We start from the raw sequence: 20,099 nt of genomic DNA, 5'->3' as shown, positions 1-20,099 counted from the left end.
AGAGAGCCAATATTACTATAAGCTATTCTAATATTTAGTTCAATACTAATATAAAAAATAATAATTATATCTGATGTGACATAAAATTAATATTAAACTATTGAAGAATAATAAAATTGTAATAGAGAGATGATCTTCCTTGCCGTAGGAGAGAGACCCACGGTAGAGTTAATCTTCTTCTTTGCCCTAGAGAGAGACCAACAATAGAGATGATCTTCTTTCTTGCACTAGAGATATTTTCCTCCTTGCCCCAAAGAGAGACCCATGGAGACCCAGTGAGAAATTAGAGATGACTCACGGTAGAGCACCCACGATAGAGATTAGTAAATTATGATGGACATTTTTGGTAGTTTAGAAGTTATGTTTTAAAAACCAAAAATTTTTTTTAAAAAATGGTGTTTCGTCATGTTCCAGGCTATTTTAAGGACATTATAAAAAGCACGGGGCAGAAAAATGAAGGGTCGAAACAGAAATAAGGCAAAGGAGGAGGGAGTGAAATAAAATTTCCCTATTTTTTAAAAGTAGCTGTGCTGCTATACTACCTAACTACGAACGTTCCAAAGCAATTCTCTCTAAATAGTAACCAAAGTTAACTCACATAAGAAAAAGATGATTTGATTTCCCTAATGACAGAAGGGGTAATTCTTCACAAAAGTACACCTTGATAATCCTACCTAATGAATTAAGAGATGACAAAACAAAACAAAACAAAACATTAGATGTATGCCTCATATGAACATCCTAGAAACTGCAGAAAAGAATTTCCAGTGTACAGCTTACTCTGTCTAAGAGAGACAACAAAACAAAGATGATTCTGAATACGAATGCCAAACGAGGCAAAGATAAACATACCACGATTCTATTCTAGGAGGCATCACATTAAGATGGCTAATAAGAGTTTTTGTCCTAACTAGCCCTCCAAATATTTATTTTATATGTTTAGTAGACTTCAAAACTTAAATAAGATACTAGGTTAGTTAGAAATCACTAACTTAATTAGCAATTTTTAAATATAAATCACTAACTGAATTAGCAAATTATATATAAGTTTGAAATTCTTTAAAAAATTTATTAAGTCTGAGGGAGAACTTTTTATAGCAAAAGTTCTGGAGGATTTCAAATTTCAATATAATCACTGACCCAATTAACAATTTATATCTAATAAATGTTGACTAGTTAGTATTTTTTAACACACCTAATCTCGTTATTAAGTTTTGAAATGAATTAGACATTTAAAAAAATTAGGACCAGACTTATATAGTAAAAAACTCAGCCAATAACTAGAAATAACATATGCAAGTGCAATGCTCATTATGAATGTTTGAAAAGCGTAGATGAATCAAGTAATTAGCGCAACCATGCAAACTGCAGTAAATAAGTGGCATACAGCAAAAATATTGCATTGCTGGAGGGAGGGGCCTTGAACAACACTAAACGGCAAGAAGTCTAGATCTTCTATGATTTAACACAAAAATGATCCATCAAATGTACTTACCCAACAATCTGCCTCTGAACAAGAAAACATATCTTCAGTGAACAAATATACCAGTGATCAGATGTGTGATACAAATCGATGATTTGGACTACATGTTAAAGATGCAGGAATACAACTAAATCTATTACCAGATGATGAAAAGAAAGATTAAGCACCATTGATAACACATGAAAAGCAGGATCTGCAAGCAAAATTGAGCAGTTTTGCAAGGTTGTTGGATAAATAATGATAACTGCTTGGCTCACTTCTAATCAGAGTCCTCATACACTTCCCCATCATCAGACAGCTCGTCAAATGACCTGATATCAAGCTGATAGCGCAGGATACCACCAATACCGCCAAATCCTCTGCAGAACTGTGATCCCTCTTGAGATTTGTTGGTAACAAACTCAAGTGTGCAGCCAAAACGTTTGTATTCATTAGCAAACCATTCCAAAAGAGACAACTTCTCCTGCACCTCTAATTCAGCATTGGCAGCTAGATCACGGAAGTTACTCTGGTCTGCTTCTTGCTCCTTATTCAAATGTTTTATGATAATTTCTCCAGAAACGCTGTTCTTCAGCACATATCTGTTGATATCCAAATTTTCCCACACAATCAAAGTCTCAACAGCACCCATTTCAAGAGTCTTTAGGGTGTCATCCACACCAAAAACATATTTGCCAGTGTCTTGGCTTATTTCTTCAAAATACTTCCCTATCAACCGTTTTTCCTGTATGAACTTTACGTTTGATAAAATCTCTGCTGACAACTCAATTGCTTGGTTAAAACCATTCTCTCCCCCATAAGAAACATCAACCACATTAAGTATTTTTGCTTGAAGACGAGGATCAAACATGTCTGACTGGCTCAATTCTGTTTTAAAATCAGCAGAACCAGCAAGAATTAGTCCAGATACATTAGGCTGACTTGTGGCTGGATTTATGAAGAATTGGGTGGCGAGCTCAGCCGTCTTTCGAACATAGTTATGGCGCTTTTCCATCCGAAGCCGTGCAAATCGAAGTGCTGATTGTCCTCCTCTCCCATGCTTCTTTGGAAGATCAACAGTGAATTTATGAAGCACCTCACGCGTATTACCACTTAATGTGCCAAAAAGGGTTCCATTTCCATCCATAACTATGAAACCAAACTTATCGTCAGATTCCAGAAGCTCATTCAAAGCTTCAGTGTGGAACTTGTTATCACAAAGGTAAAGCGATGCATTAATGGGCTTGAAAGGCTCAAAATCAATAGTGACCTTCTTCTCTTTTCCATCTTCAGTAACAATAGTTCCAGTGTAGAGAACGAGTCCATTGGGAGGAACCTTGTTATAAAGTTTCAGCCTCTGCTGGGCAGAGGTGATGGCTGCCAAAACAGATTGCCTATTGACCCTACTTTTGATATTTGAAGCAGTACCATATTCATCACCTAACATCTTGGTGACACGAGAGACTTGATCACGTGGAGGCATTATGAGAGAGATCATGCTTGTGCCATTACCTCTTGCAGATTCCAGTGCCTTGATCAATTTCTTGATTTTCCATATCTCAATATTCTTATCTGTTTCATGACCATCCGCCATTTTGGGGAAGATGCTAGAGACCAAAGATTTATTAAATCACCTGCAGAAATCAGAGGATAAACCATTGATTCAGTATGAGATGCTGAAGCAGGTATGTCTCAATGCATCTTAAAAGGAAAAAATTGACAAGTAGATAAACTGATTGAAAGTGCAATAGCAAGTGAAATAAAACCTAACTTTATCATCTACATCTACAACATAACCCTGTAGATGTAATGCATGCAACTAGTTATTATCAAGATTCCAAGTATCGGAATCAGGATTTATAGTTCGAAAAAATGATACATATCGACTATATCGGCAATATCGGCCTAGATTTTAAAATAATTTTTAAAATACAAAAAAATTCTAAACTTTTTAGAAAAAATAATTACAATATATAAATATAAATTATTCATATATAAAATTTAAAAACTAAAAAATAAATACTATATTCTTCATCTCTATCTCTCCCCCTTTCTACCACTAACACTCCCTCTCCCTCTCCCACACAAATAAAAAAAATTCTTACTTTCTTTTTCACTAAATCTCTCTTATCAAACTCTCTCCTCTGCTAACTCTCTCTCTCACTAACTCTCTCTCCCACCAACTCTCTCTTATAATTAACTCTTTTCCTTAAAAAAAAAACTCTCTTATCCTCTCTATCTCCCTCACCCTCATCGACTACCACCTCTATCCCTCTTTAACATAGTTTTTTATTTTTTTTCTCCACGTATCTCTCTCTCTTCTTCCCTCACTCTTACTGCCGCAACCTACAAACTTTCTTCTCTCTTTCCCTCTTTCTCTTCCTTCATCTTTTCCTCCCCCTCTTTCTCTCTCTTTCCCTCTCTCTTTTCCCCCCTCTTTCCCTCTTACCATACCTGTCCTGGTCGGGATCAGCCCGATCAGAAACAGATCGAGTATTGACCGATACCTGGCCGAAAATAGCTCGGGATCAGGATTGGCTACGGCTGATCCCACTTGGGATCGGCTGAAACTAGGAACCATAGTTAGTATGTGGCTCATTTCTATTACTTCGAAGAAAAGAACTTCCTCAGATAACAAATTATAGTAATGTACTTGGAATATTATACATGCATAGTTGTATGGCATCAAAGAGAGGCAGTCCTTCCTAAGTGAGTAGATAGAACAAACTTAACACAAAATCAAAACTAAACTTGAAATGAGTGCCTAATGGAGCCAACGAGATTAGTAGTACTTCATTATTGGATAAAAGTACCAACATATGGAAACTTGTTTCTTTCCATTTTGTCTACCTATGAACTAGTGTACCAACATAAGAAAGGGCTATGAATAACTTGATTGTACAAATATCGTACAAAAAGAAAATTTATTATGTGATGATGTTTATTCCTGGCTGTCTTAACCTTATTTATGTCATAATACATATTAAAAACCAGTATGGGTTACTCTATTTGAACTTTCCGAATCATAACTTGTGAGATCCCATGAAACAAAAGTGAGTAACGTCCCAACCAACAAATTAGAGCTAGTTGCACCATTACAGAGATAGAAGATAGAAACTATACAGTATATTTTAGTATGCCTCAGTGCATTTCATCTTGATTCCTTTATGGTTTTGTTTTTGTTGCATATTCTAACATTGTGCACATGCACATGTATCCAACTCACAGATATATAGTAATTAATACCTTGCCAACCCAAATATTGTGACTATCTTTTGGAATATAGACATACCTATCATCATACCTCCTACTTAAGACAATCGAATATTAACACTACAACATAGAATAATAGCAGTAATTATAAAAAAATCAAAGAGATGAAGAATGTGTTTACAGCACAGTAGTGCAAATAAACATGGACAAACATATTAAGCATCTTCCCTCATGATTTTGAGGTTAGCTGCATATCTATATTGGTCATATAGTTCTGTTAGAGTGCCACTCATTGTAAAAGAAAGAAAAAGGAATTTCTTATTTCTTACATGTTATTGAAAAGATTATTGGCATTAATTATAGATACATAAAAGTAGCATAGCCGATAATGAATACTCTAAATAAGCAAGAATAGCAATTCTTAACTTCCTAGAGAATACAAATTCAGCTTATATCTAGCCAGTATATCAACAATGTGAAGTGTAAAGTAAACCTCTAGTAGGAGAATCTGAGAATCTATATTACAAGCTATGCCAGAGTGCTAAACCTCATAAACATATTTTGGTCAAGAGGAGCCATATTTATGAGGTAAATAACTATCTTCTCTGCAAATTCTATGATGGATTCCATTTACAATACAAACTCTATATCTAAGGCTTTGAGATACAAGAAGGGGAAAAGGTGGACAGAAAAATAGCAGTTTCAGTACTGTGGCCTAGCAATATCAGAAACAATTTCACGTTAATGGGCGCACCACAAGAAAACTCAGAACTTCCCAAACAGGGAGCTGCTATTGCTGTTGACTATCTAAATCAATGGCAAAATGATTGTAATCAACTTATTGTCCTCAATCCTCATGTGTGATTTTACATTAATTTGAGGAATGTATCATTACATTCAGAATGAAAACCATTGCGACTAGAATGAAAAATTGTAAGGAAATGGGCTTTCAACTGTCAAGGTTAACTAACCAATGTTTCTAGTTCCACAAGAAATCGTCAGATCATAACATTGTAGGTCTATCGCAATCATGTATGGTCTGGTTGAGTGCATTAAACAAATTAAACTGATACAGATGAGACCCAGAAATTATCAAACCGTTGAAACTTATAGTCCAGATATAAAATGAAAACAAAAATAGAGATGATGACTAGAAGCATATATAGAGACAACAAGATACATTTCTGTCAAAACAAAAGAATGATGCACTTCCTTCACATAATAGAAGAAAAAAAACTAAAATAAAGCAACGAGGCAAGAAGAACATAAGTAACCAATTTAGTGTGTTAATCGGTTAGAACTTAAAACAAGTCATTAACAGAACTAAGAAATAACAAAGACCACGAAGAAAACACATGCTAGCTCAAACCAAAAACACAATGACACAATGACAGAAAACAGAAGCGTACGTCCGTAAACATAATTTATTCAAGTTTCCAACATTCACTACATAACAATCCATTAACCTAATCCATTCGTTCAACCTTACGTTCCAAATAAAATAAAAATAAATGATACAATGAAATGAATTACAACTAAAGTTTTCTCAAAGATTGTACCGCTAAACGAGACCTGAAAGCTTAAACTTTCAAAACAACCACAGGTTCAGAATCCTGAACTCCAAATCCAACAATCCTAGAAACCCATTCTTCGAACCTTATGCATCTAATGATTCTCACGTGTAAAAGGAAAAGCAACCGAAAGCATAAGAAACAAAACTCAACAGAAAAAACCAATCCCAAATTGGTTTCAAAGGAGAGGGAGAAGGATCACCCGCGCAAGAAGAGCGGCGACGCCAGAAAAACGACGAGAAGGGCTCGGCCGCCGCGTTTCTTCTTTAGATCCAAGAAGATGACGAATGACTCTCCCCAGAGAGAGTCCCAAAAGCGGCTGTAAATTGCCGAAATTGACCCTGGGAGACGGACGGAGATTAGGGATAATGACGGAGGGAACAAAATTGTTCTCGGGCCGACTGCAGAAACAGAGTCCCTCGAGTCCGTCGAAGTGTGCACGTTGTTTCCTGAGTCAGACTCAGGCCAGTTTTTTTTCTTTTTCTTTTTCACAATTCGGACCCAACAACTAAATCGTTGATAGGTTGTCTACTGTTTGGTAGAGGTGTGGCATATTCTAATTTGATTGTGTGCCTTATAGAGCTGTCAAGCTTGACGAGCAGCTCAAGCTTTGCTCGGACTCAGTTCGGCTGAAGCTCGAGTCCGACTCAGCTCAGTTAGAGCTAGGCCGAGCCCAAGCTGCTGAAACTGACTTGTAATTAATATTGAGTTGAGCCTGAGATAGAGCCAGCTCGCTCATGCTCAGCTTGATAGGCTCGATAAGCATTATTGCCTCATTACGCTCACGCTCACCTCACCCGTCACCCGTCACCCCACCCTCACTCATAGCCCTCACCCCACCCTCACCCATTCGGCCTCCTCTTCCCCGTCAGCCTCCATCGACAAGCCCTCGCCACCTCCTCCTCTCCGTCAGCTTCCATCGGCAAGCCATCACCATCTCCTCCCTCTCCTCCTCCCATCTCCTCTGTTCTCTTTCGGCGACCTCCTCATCCATCAATGTTGGGCTTGGTTAGGCTTAGCTCGAGCTTGCCTCGAGTTGAGCTGAGTCAAGCCTGAGCAAAATTTAAAGGCTCGAAAGTAATTTCGAGTCACGCCTGAGCCTAAAGCCGAAGCCAGCTTACTCAGGCTTGGCTAATTTACACCCCTAATGCTTTATGCTCGTTATATCAAAGTATAAATACAAGATTGTTATACAAACCAAGTGGGAGACTATTAGGAATTACTTTTAAGATTAATGATAAATTCAAAATTATAGTCAGTATTCTATTTAACGTAGTTCATATAAGAATCTATATTTGATAATGCTTTGTTTAGATAGTTATTATCGATAAGAATTAACTGCATCAGATTTCTAATCAAAACTATATTACGAAGGATGATTGGGCTAAAAGGATTTTTATCTATTACTCATCTAAAAAGAAAACACAATCAACGTTTGACTAAAAGAAGGCTTCTCTTTAGTGGCATTTATTATTCTAATGGTCGAATAAATGCCACTAAAGGTTAATTTCACCTGACATTTATCACTAACTGCCGGTATAAATATTGTTTGAGTGACATTTTCTTAAATGCCACTAATTAGGAACAAAATATCGTTATATCTAAGTTATACCGACATTTATAAATGTTAGAAGATATTTTATATGCCCTTCATAATTTCCAGCAATTTATACATGCCCATAAAGATGGAAATAAGTGATATTTTTAAAAATGCGGCTATTTTAAAGTGAAATGTGGCATTATTTATCAATTACCGGCATTTGTTAATTGCCGAAAAAGCTCAAATATTTAGAGGTAGTTGTTGAATGCTAGTAAATACTTAAAAGTAATAGACGCAAATAGGGCAAATATTAGGCAGGATTGGGATGCGGATCAGAAAACAAAATCCCTCAAATATTTCACAGTGCGCTTCTTACGGTCGATCTGTTCCTCCAGAAAAACCCCTTCAAAATCCCTAATTGTCTTCCTCTCTTCATTACCGCAGCCGCTGTCCTCTCATTCCTCTCCTCCTCTCCATCAACGGTAGTCGAGTGCCCCATCATCTTCTTCCTCTTTTGTGACCCGAGCTGCTATATTTTTCACTCTTTTTTTTCTATGTGCAGGAAAGTAATGAAGATGCCTGCTATATTTTCCACTCTTTGAAGAATTTCTCCAAATAATAGCTTAGGTAAGATTGTGGATCCATTTCATCTAGGAAAGTTGTGATCACGATTTTGGACCTCTCTCTCTCCCCCCTCCCGTCTTAAGGTTTTGGGTTTAAGTATGCATGATGGTGTTCAGATCTTTCGGTGGCATCAGTTCCTGACCCGAGAGCAATAAATACTGCCTCATGGTATCGAGCTACAGCCTTCACAAAACTAGCGACAACTATGTTTTCCTCTTCTTGATTAAAGTACCAATGTAGGGAAATTTATAAACAAAATTACTACATTCAAATGAGAAATTTTATTCTTATAAGATTGAAAATAAACCACTTATAGTAGTTGTATACAAATATTATAGCACCAAATTAAGTCTTTTATTTTCTCTGAGATCTCTCTCTCTTTGATTTGAAAAACTTTAGCGAGAAGAAAAGTAGTCATCCTAATAAATATTCGAGGTAATATTGGCACTTTAAAAATCAGGTTTAGAACATAATAAATATTTATTAATAAATGTCATTCTTTCATATTTCGTTAGGTTACAATTTTTTATGTTTTGTGATAAATTTTGGGAAAAGTTAATGTGAGGATTTTTTTTCAAAGACACATGCGAGGAGAAGCGGAAATTAAGTTAGGATGGAGAAAAAATGAGGGGCCAAATTATATAATGTAAAATTAAAAGAATTAAATAAACTTTTTTGGCTGTTTCTTTTTTAAAAAATGACCATCTGGATAGTTTTCACCAATAATTTGTAGTTGGTTTGGTGACATTTGTAGTACCTTTTGAACGCTTGAATACATCTCGACATTCAAAATAGACCCCAGCCTATTTTGGATACTTGAAGGCCCCGCTGACCCGAAGGGATTTAGAAAAATTCTTCTTTCTCGATAGTGATCGGTCATGGTATCCATAGCGTTGCATATATATATATATATATATATATATATATATATATATATATATATATATATATATATATATATATATATATATATGACAAAACATTATTTTTCAATCTTTTTATATTTTGACAATTATATATTAATTGAAACATCAAGATATAGAACATAGAAGTTGAGTGGGTATGCATTTTCCATGATGCAAAAAATATGCTTATTATATATGTGTCTTGTCTAATAATAAACTTTCTTTGCTGTCAAAACGGAAAAGAATGGGCTGTTACCACAATGAAGCATTTAACTAAAAAAAGATAAGATTAGCTACAACTCCTCTTTCTTGAGGTTGGCTATAAATCCAACTTCACCAACTTATCCAGCGTGTTTATTTAATTCCCTATCCAATCTCTTGCACGTACAACAAGCGCCGTCTCCCCCTCCTCAACACGCCACCGAGTGAATCTAATTAAAAAATATATATAGATGTATTCGAAGAGAGTAATTTGTTGCTTCGTCCTTATAGTCTTCATCCTCATCGTGATTTCCTTCTTGGTCCCATATGCGAGGGCACCCTCATCATCTCCCTTTCTCAATATTCTCGTGCACTACCAGCAGGTGACCATCCGAAATAACCAGAAGCAAGTGGAGGGCCCTTTTGAGCTCCACTGTAGAGGCTACCATGATTACAACTACACGACCCATAGGTGGTCGACGACTGTGATGGTGAAGCCGCACAACAACGTGAGCATCACCTTCCCTTTGGTCATATTCGCGCAAAGTTTTGAGGTCTATTGCACCTACCACAGTAGAGACGGGTGTTGGGCACACAAGATTCTACTATTCAGATCCCCCACCAATGACAACTATTTTTGCAACAACCGCCGAAATGCATGCGTGTTCGATTTCCAAAGAGACGGTGGGGTCAGCAAGATGTATGATGGTGTCGAAACCACCTTCCAGGGATACGTCCCGACGGAGGACAATGTAAGGGATCAGTGCTGGGGGCCTATTTGCTTCCCCAATTTCTTCAGCCAAGTCATTGGGGAGAACAGTTGCTGTGATAGCTCCTGCCAAACGTGGGATCCCATCCCTTGACCGTATATATGTACGTGCAGCGTGCATTTCCCTTTCTTTTTGTTGAAATTTTTCATATGATTGTTAGTTCTTTGTTAATTTTATTTCTTGTTATACGTATCAATTAAGGTCGTTAGATTGTTTGTATTTCTTTTTCTCTAGTAATTGCATTTCTATGTTTGATAATCTTTGTATATTGTCTTAGGCATATATGATCCTCTTTCACTCTCTAAGTGTAAGGAAAAGAATAGGATATACAAAATTATTTTTAATGCACTCTATAATACTATTTAGATTGTGCTTGGCAAGAAATTTGTTTCTATGAGATTGATCAAAATTAGACATAATAAGTAGTATAAGTTTTATTTTATGATATGACAATATGTAGAGAAAGGAGTAGTTAAAATATGGATATATTTTCCCTCTCATCTTTCCTCCTTGTTTCTTTCCTCCTCTTTCTCTCTTTACTCTACTCCACTCCCATTTTTATACTCTCTCCCTCCCTTTTGGCATCATCCCAGCCACCTCTGCTCCTTTTTGCCCCTACTGGTCTCCTCTTATTCCTTACTTTCGGTAACACAACCGCTATGGAATAAGTTCTATTGATTATCCCATTCACCTCGATTTCCCTAATCAGCATTCATACCATCAAGATGAGGAATCCCAACAGGTGTCTTATGGGTAATTTTGTCACGAATTATCATTTTAATGTGGAAGGAAGAAAAGATGGCCCTACTGCATCTCTCGGTTCCCAAGGAAATGTCTTTCCTATCACTATTGTGATGTCGTCCCCAAGTGCTTTGAAGAAGGATGCTTTTACCTCGAGACTCGCCCTAAATTCTCATGTCACTTTTGCTGTCACTAATCCTCTAGTAAAGTGGGACAAGTGTCTTGAGAGGAGACATCCCTCTTTTCACTCCCAAACACTTGCCAATGAGAAGGAGAACTCTCATCCCTATTAAGTGGAGCAAGTCAAAGCCTTAAAAAAGATAAAAACTCCCTCCAATCACTGCATCTTTTTGCCGAATCAGTGGCCTTCTATTTTGCTTATGCCACTGTGGGCAATTAATGCTCTTCATCCAAATAGTAAGTAACGTTCTCCTCACATTAAAATTGCACCTGAACTTTTTATTCCTAGTCATTTTTATCAAAAATATCTTCTTCCTCCCCCATTTGACCTGTACCAAGGCATCCTCAAATCTGGTGTCTTAGTCCAATCCGCTTGGTAACTCCTAGGCTCCTCTACCAACTCCTTCCTCGCTTTTCGGATACGGCTTGGCCATCAAAAGAAAGACCTCTACTGAAGCTAGCTACTCCACTAAGTGATAATCCTTACTCTGTGGAGGATAAAAGCTTGCTTCCTAAAAATAGAGGGATGGATGAAACACTTGATAATTAGCCTACCTCGACGACGTAGGAAACTTTTTATAGTTTGGTAGAGGAGGGAGGCTTACCAAAAGTTTGAAACTTATGCAACATCCTATTTAGTACCAAAGCCAATGCTGCATTTCTCTTACTCAGAGATGAAAAGATAGGCCTAAATCTCATACTCTTATTGACTCTTTCGCCTTTAGAAATAGTTTCATAGTAAGCTCATTTTGTCATGCTGGGCTCTTTGGCTTCTATGAGATGAAGCCACCCTCATGAAGATTTTGAAAGCTTCAAACCATTTCATGTTTTGGCTAAAGTCTCTAATATTAACTCTGAATATTCCTGGATCTTTTATGGTGCCTATGGTTCTTCACAAAACAGCCAACGAGTACGTTTAGTATAGCATAGCTCTCTACTCCTCCAATAGTGCTCTTCTTTATTGTTTAAGCGACTTCAACGCTATCCTCTCTCTGTCAGAAAAAAAAGATGGTGACAACGGATCCAATTCTTCTAAATCTTCTATTTTCTCTAACAAAATTCAATCAGTTGGCTTGATTGATCTCAGTTTTATTAGGCCTTCTTTTACGTAGTCTAATAGGTTTAGATAATGCCCTCTAGTATAATGCTTTTTGGGAAGCCTAAAATATGCATCTCCTGGTAGTGTCTAGTGATCACAATCATATCCTCCTAGTGACTAAGCTTCTTCGTTATAAAAAAAAATGTTTCCATTTTGAGAATTGGTGGGTGGATGTTGATTCATTTCCCTCTTTTCGAATGGAGGCTTGGGCCCTCTCTCTCATTGGGCCAACAAAACTCTTTCATGCACCTTGTCTTCCCTCATTAGAAATTTGAAATGTTAGGCTCATACTAAAGCCAAAAACCTAAAGAAATAGCTAAATATATTAAAACAAGCTTCTTAAAATGCGCTAGTAGCAACGTGGAAGCAACTCTTTGCTTGAATGTGCCGTAAGATGCAGATATGAAGATCTTCTATGGAAATATGAAATTTACTAGGGCCACATATCCCGTTCCAAGTTTTTAGCTTGGGGTCACACCCTGGCTACTACTCATAAGTGTTGTAGCAGCAATAGTGTAAGCAACTCTCTACTTGAACATGCCTTATAGTGCAAAAAATTAAGATCTTCTATGAAAACATGGAATTTATGAGTGTCAAAGGTCATATTCCAAGTTGCTAGCTTGGGGTGATCAGAATACCAAGTACTTTCACACCTTGGCTACTACTCATAAGGGTTGTAAGTTCATTATTGCTCTCCAAAAGAAAATTGGGGTTTCATAACTCTCTTTTCTACTAGCTCTACCCCTAATTTTTCTTTTTTCAGTCAGGTGGACCGGTCTAACTTTCCTAGGTTAAGCTTTGTAGATGTTGAAGACTTGACTATCACCTTCAATTGAGGAAAAGCACTGGGTTCTAAAAGATCTAGACCTTGACAAATCTTCAAGTCTGGATGGATTGATAACTTGATTCTACCAAATATTTTGGAGCTATTTGAAGTAGAGAGTTTATTTTTTTCTGCAGTTTTGGATAGCAATTTTTTAAAACTATTCATCCATAAAATGGACAACCCAATTAATATGGGGGAGTTTTATTATATTAGCTCGTGTAACACTCTTTATAAGCTCATTGCCAAGATTCTTATTGGCTGTATCAAACCTTTGCTAAACAACATCATCTTAAATATTCAAAACTCATTTGTCCTAGGTCAGCAAATCGTTGATAATCAAGTGTTGGCACTTGTTAACTACTTAAAGAGTCCAAAAATAAGAATGGATCCTTCATGTTAAAGATGGAGTTGTCTAAAGCTTTTAGAAATGGAATGACCTTCTGTTCAAGAGTGTCTCCTCTTATATGACTTCCTAGTGAATTTTATGAATTTAGTTATAGAATGCATCGCTCCTTCGAGCTTTATGATTGATATTAAGGGGTAATCGAATGGCTTCTTTAACCCAATCTGGGGTCTTCGCCAAGGTTGCCCCACTACCCTTATCTTTTCATTCTTCGTGCAAATGTTCTATCCTACTTTCTTGGGAAAGAGGCTAGGTTAAGAACTTACATAGCATTAAGTCTGTGCATGGATCACAATACATCAATCATATGCTCTTTATAGACGACCTAATTCAATTTGGCAGGGCCTCTAAAATGGAGGTTGCTACCTTTTTCAAAGGTCTTGTGCCTCTACTCAAAGGTCTCAGGTCAACAAATTAATCTTGAGAAATCTGCTATAACTTTTAGCAGGAAAATGAGTGAGTGCCGAAAGTGATGTATCTTGGCTTCTCTCAAGGTTAGAAGTCTACCTTTACATTTTTCCATATTTATAGGTTGAAAAAACCCTAGACACAAGTTTGTATCTAAATACTAGACAATGATATCACTCGTTCGCTTAAGTAAAAGTCCGTAGAAATATTAAGAACGAAAGCAGAGATGAACACCAAGATTTTAACGTGGAAAAACCTAAACAAGAAAAAACCACGGATCCAAACTCGGATCAAAACCAATCACTAGAATAATTAACAGTTATAAGACTGACTCACAAAACAACCCGTCGATCCAAACGACTTTGTTCCTCTCAGTCTTGCTCGCTAGAACCCACGATTCACTGCTTCTCGTGATTGAAGTCCAACCTCAGTAACCCTCGAGATTGATCTTTCGTCTAGATAGCCCTTAAGATGAAAGATTAAGTTTTATAGATGAGTGGAACCTTGATAGTTGAAGAAGTAGCCTCAAGAAGTCTCCTTCGATAATGCTTCTTCAACCACCCTCAAGATAGGGCATCACAATCCTTATATATGATCTCCATGATAGAGCCAAATCCAAGTCTTATCCGTACTCACAAAAGTCCAATTTTATCAAACTTCGTTGGTGCGTTCGAGCGCGGCCCGAGTGCGTTCGAACGACATGACTTGAACTCAGGTGCATTCGAACGGGCCCGAGTGCGTTCGAACGCGACAACTTGAATTCTTCAGGTTGCGTTTGAACGCGTTTGTGAACGCAGCTCTCGGTCTGTGTGAACGCAGTACCCGTGTTCGAACGCGTTTGTGAATGCGGCTCTCTGTCTGTGTGAACGCAGTACCCGCGTTCAAACGCGTTTGTCAACGCGGCTCTCTATCTGTGTGAACGTAGTACCCGCGTTCGAACGCGTTTGTCAACGCGGCTCTCTGTCTGTGTGAACGCAGATTCCGCGTTCGAACGCGCTTGTGAACGCGGTGTGAACTCGACGGCTTTTCTCCAATAATCTTGCAATTCTTCAAACCAGAGATATTCTAGACTTGTGTAAAGCTCATATACATGAAAAAATACACTTAGAATATTTTGTACACAATTGCCAACAAATAAAAACCTAACAATCTCCCCCTTTGGCAATTTGTGACAAAACACCTAGGTTATAAGATATTACAAAGACTTCAAATTGAGCTATCAACAAGACTAGAATATTTTGCACATCAATCCCTGCAAATAAACATATACCAATCCAAGATCAAGTGAAAATAACTTGAAATGAATAAACAATCCAATTCAAACACAAGTTATCAATGGAGCATAAGTTCAAAAGTACTTAAACAGACAAAGATCACAATTTCTCCAAGCAAAGTTATAACCAAGATTAGAAAGACAAAAAAACTCTAATAAACTCCCCTATTACCATGCTCCCTCTACACACCTAGACACCTAGACACTCTCCCCTTTTTTGCCACAAATGCCAAAGACTAGGAACTCTGAGGAAACTGACGTTGAATAATCGTCAACATAGAGTCAAGGACAGTCCCCTAACGAGCTTGCTCAGCTCGTAAATCATTCACGACCGAATGGAGATCCTGCACTTGAGTACTAAGCTGATCAAAACGGTCAGAGTACTGTGGTAACTCCCCCTTAGAGTGAGATGTGTCACCGTCAGAGCTATCATCAGAACTGTCGATGTGCGATGAGCGACTAGCGGCGGAAGAGGACGGCTTGAGAGGAGACAACTGGTCGTGAGCTTGACTCCGCTTAAGTGTAATCTGATCCAACGGTTTGTTCGAAGTAAGGGAAGGTTTCAAAGCATCCACACGCACCCCACTCTGAGTGCACAAATTTGTAATAAAGATGTCAAATGGTAACCCCTCACGAGGTGCTTCTTTCTAAGCAGTTGTGAGAATCGAGTCATAGATCACCGTAGCCAAATCAACAGAAATTCCAGTTAACATTGCATGAAGAAGGAATGCACGATCCAGACTAATACTGGAATGTTGAGTCTTGGGGGTGACGTTGTACAGACAAAATAGGTGAAGCATGCGAGCCACTGATGTCAGCTTCGCATGCGGCATCATGTTTCCCTTCCAACGTTCCCCTTTGATCAGTATAGTGCCAGCATATTCATCGACATCAGGAAGTGGAGCAGACGTGGGGTACTAGAACTCACCATCAGGAAGACGAAGTTCAACGCGAATAACATCTAAGTCCAAGTATACAGACACCCCACGAACAATAGAACGAATACAACGTTCTAAAATAGTGGCATTACAAAAAAATTCTCGAACAACTTCCACATAAGCAGTCCCGCTCATCCGACACACTGATAACCATCCTCGCTCAGTAAATATCTATTCTATCCCTAAAGTAGAAAAATCAGAAATGATCACGGGTCGTTCACAGATAACAGGACGGGTCCCAAAATTATGTTTGTACCGCCCAGCAGCCGTTGAAGTATAAAACTTTGGAGCCGAAGTAGGTGATGATGGCGGCCTAGGTTTCTTGGAAACTGCAGCTTTTCTAGGCATTCTTGAGAAAGAAACAAGATACAAGTTCAATACATGCCCAAAGCAACCAAAAAAATAGCAAGAAATTCAAAAAAAAATCCAAGAAACCATGAAGGCCCTAAATAAAATCCATCTTTCACTTGAAAACTCTAAGATATCACGTTCAATCACACAAGAAACATCAAGATAGTAACTTTAACATGATCAAAACTCGAAAATGCACGAAATCAATCAAGATCAAAAGACTTAATTGAATAAAAAAATAGGAAAATTGATGGATGATCATACCTCGAAAAAGATGTTAGATCCGGAGGAGAACTACCCTCTAAAAGGGTTTGTAGTGAGAAATTTGATGAAAAATACCAAGATTTTGAAGATTTGAGAAGGAGAAAATGAAGGGTTTCTAGGGTTTGTAAGATGGAAGATGAAAACCCTTGGGTTCGGACGCAATATATAAAGGATCCTCGAGTGCGTTCGAATGCACCAGTCTGCGCGTTCGAACGCGCCAGTCACCGTGTTCGAACTCAAAAATTTGCGTTCGAACGCCCTTTTTTTTTTAAGTAAAAAATCTAAGAAAAAATCAAAAAATCTTTTTGGAGATGCACCTCTAAAAATTCAAAATAGATTCAAGACATAGAATATGACAATAAATGAAATAAGTCATACACAGATCAATCAAATCATCAAAAATATATTATAATCAATTCTAATGCATCACTCAAAATTAAATTAATCTTGATTGATCATAACAATATACATATGCAAGGTGAGCATAGATAACATGAAATATTCTTCTTAAATAAACTTTCCTATTTAAACAATGATACAACACAGTAGTCAAACCGACTTGGTATTTAAATTTGCACTTTTCGACTTATTCTCCATAACCGAACAGGAATTTTTCCTGTATTATTTTTTTTATATATAAACCATATAAGTGCAATGATGGCTTTCATACATGAGTAGGTAGCCCTTTTCTTATAGTACATATCAAACAATGTGCAAGAAGATATTCACAAACATCAAAAAAATTTTATTTAATTTGCAAGCAATGTACTAAGTCAAACTGGACTCTAAACAAGATGACTTTCACACAAACTCATTGTAGCCCTTTTTATTGATATTTTATGAACACATTTGTGATGACTAAGCATGAGGTCAAACTGTGCAAATCAACGTCAATAGTGAGCTATTTAAAAAAATTTTCATGATGTCATGCTCACTCAAGAATATACACACGTTATGAGTGCATTAATTTTAGTATAATTATCATAGAAGTCAATAAATCAGAAATGATACAATATACTACAAGATGACAAAATTGACTATAATAACTCATAATCAAGAGAAAAATCATATTTATATGTAAAGAGTATATTATTGAATCTAGGAGTGCATCAAATTTTTTTTTATATGACAAAAACTCTCGACAAATCTGAAACTAAAACCAAAGAAAATTTCACAGAAAAGAAAACCTAAAAAGAAACGAAAAGAAATAATAAAAATGAAACATGCAAACCAAAACAAAAAGAAAATCAATCCAAAGCACAAATTCCTAAAGAAGTATAAAGATACTCAAATCTCTATAAATCCAAAAGTTTTGTAAATAGATCACCCAACTGTTTCTCGGTCTCAACATGTTCTAGTGCTATTGTTTTGTCTTCAACTAACTCGCATATAAAATGATGTCGGATATCAATATGCTTTGTACGCGAGTGTTAAACAGGATTTTTTGAAATATTAATAGCACTCATGTTGTCATAATAAAGTACCATAGTATCTTGTTCAATGCCGTAATCTTTGACCATCTATTTCATCCATAGTAAGTGAGAACAACAACTTCTCGCTGCAATGTACTCAGCCTCCGCAGTAGATAAAGATATCGAGTTTTGTTTCTTACTGTGCCAAGCAACCATATTGTTTCCAATATAAAAACATCCACCTGAGGTACTTTTTCTATCATCACATAAACCTGCCCAATCAGAATCCGTGTATCCAGATATGATAGCTCCAAGTCATACGTAAACTAGATACCTAAGTCAACTGTGCCACCGACATATTTTATAATACATTTCACAGCAAATAAATGTGTATCCTTAGGTTCAGATTGAAACCTAGCACACACACCGACACTAAATGCAATGTCTGGTCTACTAGCAGTTAAATACAAAAGACTACCAATCATGCTCCTATATAGTGTCTGATCGACACTTTTTCCTGAAATATCCTTACCTAGTTTGGTAGCTGTACTCATAGGAGTTCTAGCATGTTTTGCATTTTCTAAACCAAATTTAGTCAAAAGATCCTTAGCATACTTGATTTGAGTGATAAATATCCCTCTTTCCAACTGAGTAATTTGAAGTCCCAAAAAGAACTTCAACTCACCCATCATGCTCATCTCAAAATGACTATGCATAAGATCTGCAAACTCCTTAGCTAATGATCGACTCGTTGCCCCGAAGACAATGTCATCCACATAAATTTGTGCCACAACTAAACTCTTGTTTGACCGTCTAATGAACAATGTCTTGTCCATTCCCCCTCGAGTGAACCCCGCATCCACTAAAAATGTAACGCCCTCGCCCGGCACGGCACGTGCACGCCCACGCGCCCACACGGCACGCGTGGCGCACGCGACAGGTCAGCCGAGGCCCGTCCCACACAGATACTCTCCTGTGCACATAAAATCATGACATTATCAAATAAAACCTATTAATCTATCCATGATCACATAATCCATCACCAAATACATCATACTATCAACCAAATAAACTTGTTAACATATGAATATCCAAGTTCATAATAATATACACTAGACCACTACATAATCTGGCAGGGCCCACACAGGCCACAACAAACTATCAAGATACAACTAAACAACTGATACACGAGTGCTATAAATTCTGATATATACTATACAAATCATCATTCGATACAATAAGGCACAAATATAACAAACAACGATTCAACTCAATGTCTGATTAAACTATCTTCTATACCGTCTCGCATCAATAGCTCACCTCATCATCACTCTAAAATATCTTCTCAAGATATCTCACGTCGCTATCACGTACCACAAATCTGAAGGGTTAGAAAAGAAATAAAGAGAGTCATGAGCAAAAGGCTCAGTGAATAGACCTTACCCCGAATCAGTGATGCCAAACAGAGAGTAAATCATATACTGGATAATATGAATCAGAAAGAGTTTCATGCCATGAATGAGTATATGAATGTATCCTCAATAATATATAAATGAAAAGTAGATAACATGTCATAACTGATAAAAGTATATAATCCTCGACCATGAGTAAATAAATCTCCATATCATACTATCATCATAACTCTCTCTCAAATATGACACATGATACATGCCGACCATGACCACGTTATGATATCAAATGCAATCATATATGATGAATATTGACCACTTAATAATCAAGTAATCAAATGATAATGAAATCATATGCATTTCTCAACATCATAATCATCACCGACATCTCAGTATAATATCAATCACATTTTATGCTTTCCTTCTAAATGACAAATCGTATGCATATATCCAGTACGATAATAAGTCAATGCATAATAGGAATTTAGGTGGAATAGGAATCAAGAGAA

At 37.0% G+C, this 20,099-nt stretch overlaps 1 protein-coding gene across 1 annotated transcript; it reads right to left on the bottom strand.

The window, feature by feature from the left end:
• Positions 1 to 1,431: 1,431 nt before the first annotated feature.
• Positions 1,432 to 6,667, bottom strand: LOC140787532 (eukaryotic peptide chain release factor subunit 1-3). The gene is made up of 2 exons (XM_073136501.1): positions 6,449 to 6,667; positions 1,432 to 3,096 (listed from the first exon to the last, which is right to left on the bottom strand). Exon 2 carries the CDS (start codon positions 3,054 to 3,056, stop codon positions 1,743 to 1,745), a length of 1,314 nt encoding a protein of 437 aa, XP_072992602.1. The 5' UTR covers positions 3,057 to 3,096; positions 6,449 to 6,667; the 3' UTR covers positions 1,432 to 1,742.
• Between the last annotated feature and the right edge of the window lie 13,432 nt (positions 6,668 to 20,099).

Source organism: Typha latifolia, chromosome 4 (genome assembly GCF_019914945.1).
Source record: "Typha latifolia isolate L0001 chromosome 4, TyphaL0001v2, whole genome shotgun sequence".
Classification (NCBI taxonomy): domain Eukaryota; kingdom Viridiplantae; phylum Streptophyta; class Magnoliopsida; order Poales; family Typhaceae; genus Typha; species Typha latifolia.
Note: the sequence above shows the minus strand (reverse complement) of the source record. Positions and strands in the feature narration are given on the sequence as shown.